Source organism: Parasteatoda tepidariorum, chromosome 10 (assembly GCF_982258835.1).
Source record: "Parasteatoda tepidariorum strain Cologne lab strain chromosome 10, Ptep-v5.0, whole genome shotgun sequence".
NCBI classification, from domain to species: domain Eukaryota; kingdom Metazoa; phylum Arthropoda; class Arachnida; order Araneae; family Theridiidae; genus Parasteatoda; species Parasteatoda tepidariorum.
In genome coordinates this window covers 75,742,458-75,760,307 of record NC_141764.1, presented here as the reverse complement: position 1 = coordinate 75,760,307, position 17,850 = coordinate 75,742,458, and the positions used below count along the sequence as shown (strand labels likewise).

Genomic DNA, 17,850 nt, shown 5'->3' with positions numbered 1-17,850 from the left:
TTAAAAGTCATTTAAGATAATTCAGCAGTACATCGCGCCTGAAGCGTACAGAATTGGCTTTATAAACATCAATTTGACTTGTCAACATCCTCCCTAGCCATCGCAAAATCTGGATCTTAACCTAATAAAAGTATCTGAGACTTGTTGGAAAGGCACATTCGTTAGCAGTCTTCAGTTGCATCATGTTTACAATATTTATTATCTACAGCTAACGTAGTTAATTCATGTTATTTTTTGAATATAAATACTCTCCAGTAAGAAATGAACTTCTGTGGAATCATGCCCTCTCGAATACTGGCTCTTATCCTTACAGAAGAAGAAGCGAAAGAAAGAAAAAATACAAGTTATCTAATTTATTGACCAGTGTGTAGTTAGCGAGAGCAAAAAAAAAAGCATTTTGAATTTGTTTGCATAATTTTTGACCTAATGACCGGATCTTCATGTTCTAGGACTCAATCTTAATGGTTAGAGGAGTAAACCTCAAATATGATAATTAATTAGTGTAGATGATATTTTAAGTTACGAAGTCAAACACAAAGACGAATTTTCTCTGAATACACGTGCTTTCTTTTCGGCGGATTTGGATTTCTAACTTTCAAAATATAAGGGGTACACGCAATCTGGGAAATATGATCTCAATTATTTTTTGTGTATTTCGAAATATATCTCGATATTCGTATATATCGAAAACTTTTGTGCGAATTGAAAAATCTTTGCACACAATTTTAAAATTCATTTATCCAAGGATAGTTCCATACAAAAAATAACTTTTAGTAAATATTTATTTTTTTAGTATTTTATATAATAAAAGTCGAAAAACATTTGAATCGTAAGGTATTTTTACATTATTTTAATGAATGTAATTTACATAAAAAATTGAATTTTTTTAATATGCGATTTCTAAGATTAATATGCGATTTCTAAAATTTTGTATTTTGCCATATAAAATTATATTCTTTTAAATGTTGTAAAAAATTGTACATCTTACTGTTCAAGAATTTCTCGACTATTATAAAATAAAATAGTAAAAGAAGTAATAAAAGAATAATAGTAATAAATATTTACTAAAAGTTATTTTTTGGATGGTATTATCTTTAAATAAATGAGTTTTATAATTGTGTGCAAAAAATTTTCAATTTGCTTATGAAGTTCTCGAGACATGGGGAAATACACAAAAATTAACATTAAGGGATCCACACTTTGAATCTCTCTTCTGATAAAACTATTCGAACTATATTTCCCAGTTTGCGGCTACCCCCTACATTTCAGGATTCAGAAATCTGAATCCGCCGAAAAAAAGGTATCTTTATTTATAAAAAGAACGTTTTTGGGCCTGATTTCGTAACTTAAAGTACTGCCGGCTGCACCAATTGATTGGTATATTTAAGATCACCCCCTTGAACCATTAGAACATGAGATTCGATCATTAAGTCAAAAGTTTTTCCATGTGATCCATTTTTTTCACCCCGTACTCATTGCAGATATGTTACACAAATAATAAAAGTTCTCAGTTTAAAACTAAATTATAAAGAAAAGTTAATGTAGATCGCATTTCATGAGCAATTAGGATACGTAATTTCTTTTGGGTGGATATTGATACCAGGTTCTCCAAAAGTCATATCATCTATTTGATACAGCAAGTTTTTATTTATTTACTAACTGAAATTTATATTTTAGGGATGGAAGAACGAGAAAGAAATTAGAAAATTTTTATAAAAATGTTTTTAGCAAATTAAAACTTTTATTAAAAGTTTTTAAGCTAAATTTAAATAACTTTTTTTTGTTAGCTATTTAAAAGAAAATGATAAGAAAAACAAAATTTTTATCTATCGTATTTTTGATCCCTTCTATTTTGGATCGTATTTTTTTCAGTCGTATTTTGGACCAAATTACATGCATTAAAGTTGCATGCCAAAGATAAAGCTTACTGTTTCCAAATTCATAACATGTAAATTAAATTTAGCAATAAAAATATAATGTAATTACGCAATAAACTAAAACATGCTTATAGAATATAAAATTTCTTGTATTTAAAATAGTGCAACAAATTGGAACACATCTCTATGATAAAAAAAAAATTTAAAGAGAAAAGAAGCAAAGATTACTATGGTGCCGCACAGTCATGGAATCCATATTTATATGAAAAAGGCGACCACTGTTAATCTTGAAGAGGATAACTTTATTTCTAATATTTTACTCTGGCTATTAAAAACAAAAAATTCTGTCTCAAATTTGTATTGGTTTTGTTGAATAATTCATCAATATTATTTAAGTATCTGATCCTTGCATATTTATAGTTATTATTTTGTAAAATAATATAATTAGATTCTACAATTGTTGTTTCTAATGCCATTGGCAATAAGCTTTCTTGGTGAAACCAGGCGAATTTAAGGCAGAGGGTGCGTTTCTTGTTTTTCAGTGATGCCATCTATGGCCAAGAATACGACTTCAGCAGAACACACGTCACTGCCCGCTTATAGAGCAAATCCATTCATTCATCCACAGATCGTAATTTTGACCTGAACCAGAGAAGGATCAGTCTCCAAATCAGTATCCCCTTAGAGGTATTGATTTGTTATAGGAATATGGAGGATTTTGTGATCTGACAGATTTACGCGTACCAGTCACCATTTACTACACGGCAGGCGAGGATCGGACTAACGACCTCTTCGACATGGGCTCAACGCCTTACCATCGAGGCTATCCTGGCTAGATTCCAGAACTAATTATCAGATGTTATTTTTTTTTATTCCATTGCACTCCCTGTACATTTTACTACATACCCTCATAATTTAAAGCGCCTAAGTCTTGTAGTTTTTACGCAGTGAAACAAAATGTAACGTTAAGTTGAACACTTAACGTTAAACGTTACATTTGAAATAGCAGCGGTGGCGACGGCGGCTTTTACAATATTTTTTTAATATAGAGAAATTTTTGCATTCTTTCATTTTTGTCATTTTAAGTTTGATTCTTTTCAGTTTTGTGACTGATAATTTTATTATGGCTTATTTATTTAATCTTGATGAAAGAGTATTATTCTTAAATTTTTTTCTTTTTATAAATGCTGTGATTTTATTTTTAAAAAAATGTCACATATTTACTGATCGAGATGAGCTGATGTGACCGGGGGAGAAAAGCTTTGAAGTTATCGAAACTAAACTTAAACCCTAGGGTGAGCTCTAAATTTAAGCCCTACAATTGGCAGTAATAGATGGTTCATCGAATTCTTGATGCCGGCCATATCTATCATGTTCTCTTAATCTAAACTTTAAAACGCGTTTGGTTTACCCGATACAGCCAAGTCTGCGTTAGTAAGTTATGTGATTTATTTTTATTTAATTATTGTCAAATAATATAAGGGCATTTCACTGTGGCAATGCCTTTATATTGTTTATATATTGTGTATATACCGTGGGAAATTTAAATTTCCAATACTTATTGTAAGTCAATTGAAAGTGGGAAAAGTTAGCATGACATATTTTTATTTTATTTTATATTTGTCGTTGAACAGCCGACCCAATTTTTTGGGTTTACGGCTTCTAATGTTCAACACCGCAGCCTTGTAATTTTGAACCCAATCCTGAAGACAACGGAACTCCGGAATCAAGTATTGGGAGAAATTTGCTTTCGTGGAGGACTTCTTGATGGAACTAACTCGCATTTGCGTTACATGGAGAGGAAAACCACGAAAACTTCCAGCGGTTATCTCGACTGCAAGGGGACTCTAACCCATGATCCGTGTGATATAAAATAACTATGGATATTTTACATCACTGTGGTCTGTGCGAGCCGGATGAAGAATTCGCATCGTCCAGCTATTGCTGCAATTCGAACCCGGTTCACCTCATTGGATGGCGAACGCTCTATCCTAAGATAGATCAGCTTTCTGATCTGAATTCATTTTTTGAAAGAAAACGAATAGGATCATATCATATCTGCTTAGTACGTCCAGCATATTTTTATGTTAAAGAAAAACATTCTTCTTTACTGCAACTCTTGTGCCTTCAATAACTCATTGCTTTCAATAACTGAGGATAAATAAGCATGCTGTACGAGCATATCGCTCAACAAGTACGTACAAGTATGTACGAGCATATCGCTCAACCAAGAATGCTAGACAACAATGTTTGAAAGTCTACAGAGCGGCCAATTACTACGCTTTTTAAGAACTACATTTTGAAAATTTAATTGATCTTTGATCTGGATGCGTATCCCTTATCGCTATACAAACAGAATTTATCGTGATGTTATTCCATGTGGGACTTTATCATCATTGAAAATTCCGTCCTTTTTAACGAAGAGTTAGATCACTTAGCTAATAAGCTAATTAGCTTAGCACTAAATAAAGCTCTTTGCTGATTGTTCAATGATTCCTAACATAAGTTTCAATAATTTCCTGACCGCTACAAGAAGAATTTATCACGATATTATTGCCGATGAGAATTAACCATCAGTGAAAATTCTGACTACTCTCTGGATAGTTTAAATTGAACCCTGGTCGTTACAAGCAGAATTTATGACGATATTTATAGCAACCAAAGAGAGCACTCTAAATCTAATTTTATTTGCTTCAGAACAATACAAGTTCAAATCGTTTCCTGAGTGCTATAAAAAGAATTTGTCTTGATATTATAGACAAAAGGAATCAACATTGAAAACTCCGTGCCTTTTCCAAATAGCTAGGGCACTCCTTGTAATTGAAGCACTTTGACAATTAACTATATATTTAAATCATTCCCCTTACCACTAAAGGCAGAATTTATCGTTATTTTTATCGCAACCAAAGGGAATTCATTACCACTGAAAATTCCGACCCCTTTCGGAACAGTATTTTACTTAAATTTTATTTCCTGTTCTCTGCTGGTGACAATAATAAATCGTTTTTGAGCACTATAAGTAGAATTTCTACAATATAAGCTCAAATTGTTTCCTGAGTGCTAGAAAAAGAGTTTATCTTAATATTATAGACAAAAGGAATCATCATCATCATTGAAAACTCCGCGCCTTTCCAAATAACTAGGGCATTCACTGTAATTGAAGCTCTTTGACAATTAACTCTATATTTAAATCGTGTCCTCACCTCTAAAGGCAGAATTTTTTACGATGTTTATAGGAAAAGATATTTTATCAGCTTTAAAAATTCTGACCTCTTTCCGTACAGCAATCTACTCTAATTTTAATTGCTTCTCTTTGCTGAATGACAGAAATCGTTCCCTAAGTGATACAGACAGAATTTATCTCGATATTACAGCCAGAAGAAATCCTAATAGTTGAAAATTCCAATCTTTTTTCAAAGGGCACTCACTCATTTTAAATGATGCTCTTCGACAATTAACGGTATATTTAAATCATTCCCCTACCCTCTAAAGGCAGAATTAGTCGCAAACAAAGGGAATTTAGTACGATTGAAAATTCCGACCCCTTTTTGAATAGTATTCTACTTAAATTATGTTTGGTGTTTTCTGCTGGTGACAATATTAAATCGTTGTTTGAGCACTACAAGCAGAATTAATCTCAATTATTTAAACAGACTTTATATTACCATTGAATTCCAACTTATTTCCGAACAGCACTCTAATGTTATTTGTTGCTCTTTTCTACATGACAATATAACTATATATCGTTTCTCGATTGCCACAAACAGAATACAGCTTGATATTATAGCCAAAGGTAATCATCATTAATGAAAAATTCCCAACTGTTTCCAAATAGCTAGGACATTCTTTTAATTTGAAGCTCTTTGGTAAAAAATGAAATTACAATGTACTATTTAAATCGTTCCTTTACCCTGAATTTATTTCAATAATTTAAACGGAATTTATCACCCTTGAAAAATCTGACCGATCTGAATAGCTAGAATACTAATTTTAATTGCGGGTCTTTAATAGATGACAGTACTCCATTTTAATTTAATTTGTTGTTCTTTGATAAATGACAATATAATTTCAAATCATCCCCTAATCACCACAAGAAGAATATATTGCGATATTTATTGCTAATGAAATTTGTCATTATTAAAATTCCGATCTCTTTCTGAACGATGTAAGACATTTTGGTGTTTGCCCTCAGTTTTTATGCTGAGGTAAACTAAATATATTTTTAAATACAGAATTTTAGTTATCGAGTAAAAAAATTATATAAAATTGAGAAAATAACAATTGTTTGAAAAAATTAGTGCGAATATATTTCTAAAAATATGATTTTTTTTCTTTATATGAAATATTTTTGCAATGAAGCCATAAAGTGATTCTAATCCTCAAAAATATATGCGTTGCTAGAACATAAACAAACAGAAAATGAATAAATAAATGAATAAATTGTAACAGTAAAAAATTCCAGCCCCATTTCGAATAGCTACAGCACTCAAATTTTTATTGTAGCTTTTTGTTGGATCACAATATGAGTTTGAATAGTCCCCTGAAAGCTGCAACAGAATTTATCTGGATATCATTGTCAAAGGTAATTAAAACCATTATTGTAAATTCTTAGTTCTTTCAGAATAGCTGGAGGGTTTCAATTTTAGTTGGATCTCTATACAATTTGACAATACAATTTGCAACTGTTTCCTAGGTATTTTTCCTCTGAAAGAATGTGTTAGAAATCAATACTTATTGAGGAATGTGAAAAATTGGTTAATTGTCGAACCCTAAATTGTTTACTATCAAACCGAAACAATTTCTCAACTCACGTAAACGTAAATGATCATTTTCTTATTTTAAGTTGCCAACGCGGGCTCTATCTCTATTTCCCTCCCCCCAATAATTGACTGTTAAGACTTTCAGATTTTTTTTTTTTTTTAAACTTCTTAAACGAAACACAAAATGTATTCAAAACTTTAAAGGAACTTTTGTATATATCTTAAAACTTCTTCGAAGTTTTTCAAGTGCTTATAGATTTGTTTAATAGTTCAAAGAACTACTGGATTTCTCATTGATAATTTTTAAAATATAACTATCATTAGACTATGAAATATGATTTACTCAGTATCAACTGTATTAAAAAACAGATACTATTGAAGGCTGATCGACCTGATTACGTACTTTTATAAACGACATCACGTATTTCACATTTGCGCAATATTTAAAAAAAAAGTTTAATTAGTTATTATGTTTAAAATGTAAAGGTATAAGTTCAATTTATTTCCATACAAATAATTTAAAATTTTACTCAATATTTTCATCAAAATTGACTAGATTGAATTGTATTTTCATCATGTAACGGCATGGTTATAGAAATATAAGTAAAGCAAAGCATTCCCACAACTACCCGTTGTGGGCCGGGGGGGGGGGGGCTCGTAGGCAGTGCCGGATTAAGCATACGCGGGGCCCCAGGCCATTCAAATTTTTGGGGCCCCTAGATTAAATTTTTTTCCTCATATATTTTTTATTTACTCAAAGATAAAAGTATTTATATATCTTTTCATTTAAGAAAGCATATTTAAAATAAAAATAAATAATAATAAAAATAAATAATAATAAATTAAATTTAATATAATAAATTAAGTAATAAATAAATATGATTGAAATTACGTAAAAAAATTATCTTATTTTAATAATATATATTTGAAATTGACTTTTTTTAAAAATTATTGTTTTTCTTAATTTTTTTAATTTATTTTCAAAAAATAAATTTTAAGGGGGCCCCTAATCATTGGGAGCCCCAGGCCATGGCCTAGTCTGGACTAACGGGTAATCCGTCACTGCTTGTAGATTAAGATTCAACAGTTTCGCTACCAAGGGCACGGTGCGGCAAATGTGGTCAACACAGCGCACAGGCCGCCTTTACTTCCCAAATGAGCTGGTACCTATCGATGCCGGTAGGCTGACAGTTGCCACGGAGGATCGAACCTTAGTTCTTCAAGAAGACAGTTCAGTGTCTTAACCACTGAGCCATAGTGGTCCAGAAATGAATGAATGAAACCAGCACCACTTCATGACCACAGAAGTGTACAAAATATAATTATAAAATTGTTAAAAGTCATAAAATGTGACTAAGCAATTTTATTAATTATTATAATCAATCCTTTTTTATGTAAGGACCAATGAAAATTTTTGAACATTCAAAGGTTATCCAAAGAAAAAAAAAAGGTGCGATTTTAAGTTTCATGAGTTCAACAGTGGGGGGGGGGCGGAGGAGTTATAGATGAGTACAGTAAACAGAAATACGATAAACTGGATTCCCTTCAGTATTAAGACCATGGCAGGTGTGTGTTGACCACATGTGTGAAAGACCATTGTTGACCACAAGTATGAAAGGTGTAATTGTTTTTTTCTTTATTATCTGTTTTATGGAGGCAAGACATTTTTTATCAGAGGAAGAAATCTTATGTATGGGGTAAATATAAGTTTTATTTATCTCTAAATACGCATGCATCATTAAGAAGAAAATCAAGCATATTTTAGCTCCCTGTGCCCCTTTCACCGGCTCTGCGAGACAATGTGAAGTTACATTTTCAATAATTTTTAAGCTCTTTGAAAAATAAAAAGTGGTGGCAAACCTTTTTTTTGTTGTTATTGTTTTTAGTCAGTGTTTGAGAATACGAGAGAAAAAAGCATTAGTCAAATTATTTTAATAGAATTCATATCTTTAAAGTAAATTTAAAATTCCATTAATATAAGTTTTTAAAATTGAAGTAATGATTAAAACAAGATATTATTTACTACATTTAAATTGAATCGGTCAGAAAATGCTGCATTTATAATAAGACCTGTGAGGCCCGGGCTCTTGAATTTCTCAATGTTCAATGATTTTGGAGTAAGCAATGATATTTATTTTAAAAATAGTTTATTAAAATCAAAAGTTAAAAAGAGAATTTAAATAACGCTTAGCTTACTTTTATTTATCATATATAATTATTATAGCATATATAATTATTATAATACATATATACTTATTATAACATAGATTATTATAATATAACATAATTCTTTCATGTTATGAATCATTTAAAAGCTTTTTGTAGATTAGCAAAATGTGAATTTTTCAAAAACTTTTTTTATAGAAATTTCTAATTAAATTCAGTAAAATAACTTTAAAATGATAAGTTTTAGTATTTATTGTTTGCCCCAAATTAAATGCAACAATAGATTTATAAAAACTGTAAACCAGGATTAAAAAAGTTAAAAAAAAAAAATTATTTTAGAATTTACAGTTTTTAATATTATTTTCTTAAAGTTCACCCATCTATTATTTGTTCGATTATAGATCTAAATTTTACGCACTAATATCGTATTAGGAACAAACATTGACTTTTGAACTTTAATCCAATAGTGTTTTTAAAAAATTCACTTAAAATAATTAACCTAAAATAACATGCTAAGCCGGATTGTCTTTCGCTTTTCGGACGAAACGATAATTTAAACAAAATCGATGATTTTAGCTGGCGCTTTCCCTTGTTCTAATCACCTCTAAAAGCCAGACAATAACGAACAAAAAAATAGAAAAGAATATTTAAAATTGAGGTTGAAAAGCATCGAACTCCCTTTTCTCATTTCTTCGCTTCTTATTTTTTTTTTGTTTCAATCCCATTCGTCTGACGAATTCTTCACCCCTGTTAGTTAATGTGGTATCTTCCACAGGCCAGACTGTCTGCAGGTCCGCCACTGCGAACGGTTTCGCGCAGATTTTCAATTCACTGTTCATTCTCTTTACGGAACAGAGCGATCGTGATGTGTATGTTGGTACGAAACTCTACTGCTGCTCTGGCAATGAATTTACTTCCTAAAACATGAAAATGAAAGTGAAGAAAGACGAACGTTATTGAATGGCCTTATTTGCAAATATTAATTTGTATTATATTCACCCTTGATTTAAAACGCACGCTCCGTTCAAAAGCGGAAGAGAAAAGTTATTTTTTTAACCCTTTGATAACGATTAGCTTGTCTGGCTTATTTATACATTTCCTTTTTTTTTGTTTTTTTAAAATTCATTTGAGATAACGTTTCAGACTTCTGCGACTTTTTCTTTTATTTTCAGATAAAAATCTAAAATTCAGCAGTGTTTGAAAAAAATTGACCTTTATGATATCGAATGCTGTTATCTTTTTTGCATATTTTTAAAAAAAAAATTGTTGGCAAAATATAAATTTCAAACGATTTTGTGAATTATCGAAACAGCTAGAATAAATCTTGTGATATAATTGTGCAAGAATTCTTTTCGTCGGCATTTTTAAATATTTATTTATTTATTTTTATCTTGCATCATTGCCATTAAACTATTTAAGAACTTATAAATTAAACTAATGAAGAAATTCAGCTAGTGAAATAAAAAAAATCTAAGATTTCAAATATTAAGTTGAACGATGATGTTCGATCAGCTGTTTGGTAGAGAAATTATAATGAGGAGACGGTCCCTCAAACGTCTCTCTACTTGAGAAAGACTGTGAAAGCTTTGCCAGACTTGTGCCAGACGTCTGCCGCCATGCAGACCAATAGGCTGATGAGGGGGATCAGCTGTATCATTATAGTCTGCATAACTGCAGGTGAGATTTCTTCATTTGTTTGTTTCCGACTTACGCAAATATGTCATATAGATTTGTAAACATGTCTGTCCTTCCATATTTGTTTAAGGCTAATTTATTTGGATTTATATTTGATAGAAATTCGTGGCATAAATACATAAATATTTTAATTCGTTAGTTATTAGTTTAAATAAAAATAATAACGTTCTTTTTATAAAAAAATGTTTATAATTAATTTTTATTCTTAACATTGAAGCAATGAATTTTAAAAGCATCAAAGTCAAATTACGTTTTGAATTAATATCTATTTTGATATTAGTATGCATAGTTTGGGTATGCATTTGTTTGCTGCTTAATATAGATCTCAACAACATTTTGACCTCTGCAGTTTGTTGATATTCTTCCATAATCTGAAATTTCCTTATATTTTGCACGTAAACCTTTCGATAATCAATTGCATAAAAAAGTTAGATTTACGTCATACATTGTTTATTAAGTATTGTTGTCTTTAGAATAAAAGGATATATAATTTGTTAAAAGAATAACATATATTTTTTTAAAAATTTTATTAATTTGGGAAAAGTTTAGATTTTATTTGAAATGCCTAATATTTAATATTATATGATTTTTTTCTTATTAGGCAATAATTAATAAAATATAAAAGATTTATTAATCTCGCTAAAATGTGTATATACCCTTTATAACAAAATTTTTATATATTGTAAACAAGTAATTTTTATATTTTGTTGCAATGTTTTGATGCACTAGGAATATATTAAAGCACATTAGAAGATATGAAGTCAAATTACATACTAATTTTATATCATTTTTAATATTTGTAGTACATAATTTGGTTGTGCATTTTGTTTGCAGTGTTATTAAAATCTCTGCAACATTTTGAGCTCTGCCATCTCTTAGATGATATTTTTATAATCTGAATATTCTTTACATTTTAGCCAAAAATCTTTAGGTACTTGATTGCATTAAAATTTTGATTTCTGTAGTTTGATTATGCAGTTATTATGTTTAATTAATAATTAAAGTATGTTCAGTATCTTTGAGGGTTTACATACTTATTTTTTAATTTTTGTTGTGGGTAGTTTGTAACGTTTTAAATACCAGAAACTTTAATTTGAAGCTTTTATTTTTCTTATGTTTATATAATAATTGCTAAAAGGTTTAATAAATTGACAAAAATTGTTTGACAGTTGCTCAGTACAAAATAATGTCTCCTTAAAAAAGTTTTGGAATTTTTTTGAGTTCAGGTTATTTAAAAATCTTAACACATTCATATGACTGAATTACAGCAAAATTGTGAAAATAATAGCTTTAATTTTAATTGAATCTGTCTAGAATCAATTTCAGATTCTTTTTAATTCTCTTTTTTTCTTGTAATGTTGTAGCTATGCATTTTAGAATTTATGAAGCTGAATTATATATTGAATTAATATTGTTTTGATATTTGGTTGTAATTTGGGAAGTCATTTTGTTTGCTATTGATGTAGCTACATTATGTAATGCCTGCAAATAATCGGCTTTATTTATCTTATGATCCAAATGCTCTTTATATTTTACCCATCAATCTTAAAGTAATCACTTGCATAAAAATGTTGCTTTACCTCATTTATTGTTTAGTAAATTTTGCTACTTTTTGAATAAAAGAACATAATTATTTCTTTTTATTCTTGCTGCGGAAGCTTTTCAGATTTTATTTAAAATCCCACAACCTGAAATATATACACTTATTTTTCTTATGCGTTTGTAATAATTATTATAATATAAAAAGTTTATTAATTTGGCGAAATCGCATACAATTTCTGCTCGAATTATTCTGAAAATTTTTATATCTTTTGATAAAAGTATGTTATTTAAGTACATACATTTTGTTGAAAATTTTAGATCTCTACAACTTTGAACTATGCTACAATCTTTTTGTTGATATTCATATAATATGAATATATTTAACATTTAAGTCAAAATTTTGATTTTTGTTTAGATTGTTTATTAGATAATATGGTTGCCTTTGTAATAAAAGCATGTGTAATTTGTTAATAGTGAAACATGTTCAAGGTAATGATAACAATTATATAGGTAATAAAATGCATAGAATAGATTGGAATGTTTTCATTGATCCAAATATAATATTAGTATTTACAATATTATCAAAACAAATATTTCGGGCGTTAAATTCTTAGGGTAGGGCAGGCTCATACTAGCCTATGTCTAGTTTTACCAAAGTTCATGTGTATTTCGCTACATTTACAAGCTTGATTAACTATGTTAGACAAGCAATTATTTGAGTACACGTAAATAGCAAGTATTAAAATAAAATTGTTATATAACTCTCTGCTGAAGTAATTTTTTTGAATTTGGGGATATTTTCGCATTGTGATCTGCCACCCCAACTACAATTGCCAAGGCTCCAAATTCATTTTAAAGGGAAAAAATTTTGGCAAAAGAAACATGTAGAGGTTTTCCCGGGCATGGCTACGAGTTATACCCTTCGAGTTGGTCTTTTTCTGTGATATTTTTTTTTGTTTCTCATTGGTTTTTTCCTGGAAGTTGCCAAGACCTGGCGATTATTCTGCCACAGATCAAGATACGGAAATCTTCCCTTTTTTTAAACCGGTATTCTAACGTTAAGAGAAATTTTTTTTAATCATTGAAATTGAATGTAGGGATTGTTTGATTTGTTATAATGTAATTAAACCTATTTGTAACTGAATAAATTTAAGAATATTTTTCTTTTAAATATGGAAAATTAAGGGGAATATTTTCATACGTGATCTGCTGCGTCAACTACAACACCAAGATGCCAAAGAAATTTTAAACTTGTAATATTAAAAAAAAACTTGTAGAGGTTTGCCCAGGGGTGGCTACAAGTTACACTCTTCGAGTTAGACCCCTTTTGTGATTTGTTTTAGTTTCTCATGGACCGCTGCCTGGAAGTTGCCAAGACTTGGCGATTATTCTGTCGCAGATCACAATGTAGAAATCTTTCCAAAATAAACATATTAGTATAGTCAAGCTTACTTATAGCATTAGTACTGAAATTACTGTGTAATCTAAACTTTTTTTCATAGTTTGTAGTGTAATGTGCTACTTTAAAAAAAAAAAAAGGTATGTAGTGAGCATTGTGATTTAAAAAAAACAAAACAGTAGTTTGTAGTAGTTTTGGGCTATTACCTTTAACGTTAGCTAATGGTGGAAACACGATTCAAATGCAACTAATTTTTAAAATCTGATTGGTACAAATCTCAACAGCGTGAGGAGGACAATGTTACAGTCACAAATAGCAAGTCAACTATTCACTGTAAACCATTCGTCGAACTAGGTATGTTCAAATCAAGTGAAGGCGGGATCAGATCACGTCCTTGTCACCAATGTGGGGATAAGCTACTGACAATGTCAGCCATCATCTAAAGCAGGGTTCCCACGGTCCTTAAAAGTTTTTAAAAACTTTTTAATTTTTATTTTGGAAAATAAGGGCCCTTAAAAGTACTTAATTTTTTAGCATCACTATGGTTGACAGGAAGAAAATTTCAGTTCAACTGTTTCAATTTCGATGAAATCATTGAAAATGGAACACAGTTTGGTTTCATACGTTAACTTTTACAATCTGAATGACGTTAACTTTTATGTTTGAAAAAAACCCGACCCGTGTTTGCAAAAACTGCCTGGTAGTTCTTTGGCGAGCCCTGTTAATTAATATAATTATATTAGTGCTTACATTATAATGAAATTGTGTTTTATGATTTTTTTTATTTATTGAATTTTTTAAGACTCTAAGTAATTTGCACTATCACTGGTGGGATAATCGATGATAAACAAACATATTATTTTTAAAGTCCTTAATTTTTCAAAAAAGTACTTAATTTTTTCAAAAAAAAGTTCTTAAAAGTGCTTAATTTTTGCTTTGTTGAAAGAGTGGGAACCCTGTAAAGGTACCTCCTGATAAAATCCAGTTAATATGTCTTATATACTAGTGATCGGAATTTAATGGTTGTAGTGGTAGCTATGCTACAAGCTTTAAACACCTAATGATATTTGATAATTTTATAGCATTTCAAGAATTAAGTATTTAGTTTAAATTTAATTTAAATTAAGTATATAAGTTTTATGAAAGAAACAAGTTTCAAATGTAACTTATTCTTCACATCTCATAAGTACAAATCTTACGTGAGTTTCTCAGCAAACACAATGAGATTTAATGCGAAATCGCCTAACATTTGAATGAGAAATATGTCTGGTACAAATGTACATATGTTCATAATCGAAAGTAAAAAGATATGTGCATGTTATTTCAATGGTGAGGAATATACTTGGTAACTTTGTTTCGCTCTTCCTTTACACCATTTACAGTGTTATCCAAAAATTTCTCAAAGTCGTAAATGAAAAAGAATAATAGAGATTTAATTGTAGTATCTGCAGTCTGACTATCCTCATCTGATTGATCTTAATTTTTCTGAGAATAATTTTATTATTAGTGAAAGTTCATAGATGACTTTCTTTGTTTGCCTTTTTAATTTGTGCGTCATCCTATGAAATTCGGCAGAATTCTAAGTTTGAACTCTATCTGTCCAACAAGCACTGGAGTTAAAAGAGTCTACATGCTTTTCGCGAGATCATGACTGTCTCCTTTTACCCCAATATTTACCTAACTCACCGCAGTTCTGCTGACCACTAACCTTAACCCTCTAAATCTAAGAACTACTTGATTTTTCATGAGTCAGTGTCATACTTGATTAAACTAGCCTCATCTCAAACCCATAACCCTCTTTCTGCATCTTCCTATTTATTCACTTACCACTTGTCAAGTTGAAAATAAATTTTCACAAATCTAAATAATGTCTAAATTCAAGAATCACATGGATCTATATTTCACTTGGTCTAAATTAGTCTCATCTCTCACCCATAGCTCTCTTTCTGTAGCTTTCTAATACACTCTTGTCTCCACATGCTAGGTAGATATAAAAATTCTGCTCAAATCTTAACAATGCCGAGATGAGTCTGTGTCAGGCAGGGTATATCTAACCCAACCTCATCTCTAACCCACAGGTCTCTTTGTGCAGCTTATGAGCTCATGGGCCTATGTTAGAATCTGTCTAATCCTGCCTGCTGCTTTCTTTATGCCTTTTTTATACACATGCTAGGTTAATTATTAAAAAAAAATATTCACCAATCTGAACCTCTCTAAACCCAAGAATTACTTGAAGCTCATGAGCCTGTCCTAGACTTGGCTTAATCAAGCTTTAATCTTTTGCCCATAGCTCTCTTTCTACAGCTTTTTATAGACTTGCCATTTGCCAACTTAATATGAAAATCTCTCGCTAATCTCTCAATTCAAGAACTATTTGAAACACATGAGCTTGTTGGATAGCCAAGCACTTCCACAACTTCTTTTCTGCAACTACCAATTAACTTAGAACATGCTGGTAACTGCATATGCAACAATTCCACCTTAATATCTTTCAAGTATAATTAATTTTTGTTTTCAATTAGATTAGTTGTTTATTGACAATTTCTAGTGATTCTTAACAAATACAGTTTTTTATTATATAAGTGGTTATAAAAACTTTTTTTTTATCCCTCAAACGCTAGTTGAAGAATCTTGTCTTCAGTCTATCCGAACTACTCAATGACTTTTAGTTCTATTGTCAAATATAGCGCTACTGTATGGTGGACTAGAATGAGCTCTGTCAGGTCTAGTCTTAACAGACCACAAAGAATGGTCTGCTTAGCCTTGTCAAGCTGTCTCAGGACCATCATGGCAGAATTTTTCCAGCTATCTGCGACAAAACTTATCTTTCTGCAAGATATTTTTAATAATAACAAACATATTTGACTAACTTAAAATGACAAAAGTGCTATGTTTACAGAATAACTATATAATTTTTATTAATTGAGCATGTAATAATTTTTTTAATCTAATATTATGGGTTCTAATATTCTTGCATTTTTTGGGGGAGGGGGGGGGTGCACAATTTATTTCCTTCGCATTTTGTAAATAATCATCATAATAAAGAAAGTAATTAAAAATTATGAAATCCGTAGTAGTAATTCCCGAAAAAAATATCACCAACGAAATCACGTGAATCGAACTAGTCAAATGGGTGTTTCGTTTCAAGATTAGATTGTTGTAATAAATAATATTTTTGAACTGTACAAGATTTATAAACAACCCGATATTATTAAATACATCAAAATAAATAGAATGAATTGGATGGCCCACGTGATTCGAATGAGTGATGGCAGTACAGTAAAAAAGATGCTGCTTTTTAAACCCACTGGGACAGGAGATCAGGGAAGGCCGCGGTTGAGATAGGCTGACTCGGTAGAGTCTGATTTTCTTGTAATTAATGAAAAGAATTGGAGATCAAAGATAAATCGGAAGTCATTATGGAGAAATCTTCAGAGGAAGGCATTTGCTCACATTGGGCTGTCTGGCCAACTATGATGATGAATAAATAATATTGTATAGAAAATATCGGATTTAAAAAGTATGGAGAAATCAATCGCAAATACTGCCAAAAATTTGATAGAGTTATTGCCTTAAAAGTAAATACTTAAAAGCTCCATTCGAATTTCCCATATTGTTTGAAATATATCGGGATCTTTAAAAACGACGTGAAAATCAATATCAATAACTGCCGAAAATACAATCGAAACATTACATCGATTTATGATACTATGGGTGTAAATTGAGCACATCAAAAAGTGATTATCTAAATGAATCAGGGTTTGAAAAAACCCGGGGATTTTTGAAAAAACCCAACCCGTCCGGGTTTTATTGAAAAAACCCGGGGAAAATTGGGTTTTATTTGAAAAAACCCGGGGGAAATTGGGTTTTTTCATTTAGAGTTCATAAACTACTTACTGTGAAAATATTTTAATGTATTAAATAGTGATGTATAAACTTAAAAATAGAAATAAATCCAAAAAAGTTTATATAAAATATATATATTATAATTAAAATAAGTTTAAAGAATGCACTATCACTAATACATGTTTGAATCTTTATTCTTAAATACATAACTTTTCACAATTTTTAACTGAAGCACTATAAAATATAAATGCAACAGTAATATAAAAGGAACAAGTTTATTTATCTTTTTGTTTTCATTTGTTGTTTATGTTTATATATATATATATATATATATATATATATTACTTATTACAAATTTATAATCAGTGAAAACTAAAATTTTATCTAACTTTTACCTTTAATAAAATTAAACTGGAATACATATTTAATGGTCTTCCATGTTTTTATAATACGATTAATAGAAAGTGAAATTAAAATTACGTATAGTTATAAAGAGTATCAGTTACTTGTCCCATTTTTCAAATATTTAACCTTTGAAAAAAGACTGCATTTTTAGATAAATTTT

General features: G+C 30.0%; 1 protein-coding gene across 1 annotated transcript in view; it reads left to right on the top strand.

Moving 5' to 3' along the window:
* The first annotated feature begins 9,546 nt into the window (after window positions 1-9,546).
* Window positions 9,547-17,850, top strand: part of LOC107454377 (uncharacterized) — a 73,776-nt gene continuing 65,472 nt past the window's right edge. Inside the window, exon 1 of the mRNA XM_043043719.3 lies at window positions 9,547-10,480. Coding sequence (XP_042899653.2) covers window positions 10,420-10,480 — 61 coding nt within the window. The 5' untranslated portion in view covers window positions 9,547-10,419. The remainder of the gene's footprint in view (window positions 10,481-17,850) is intronic.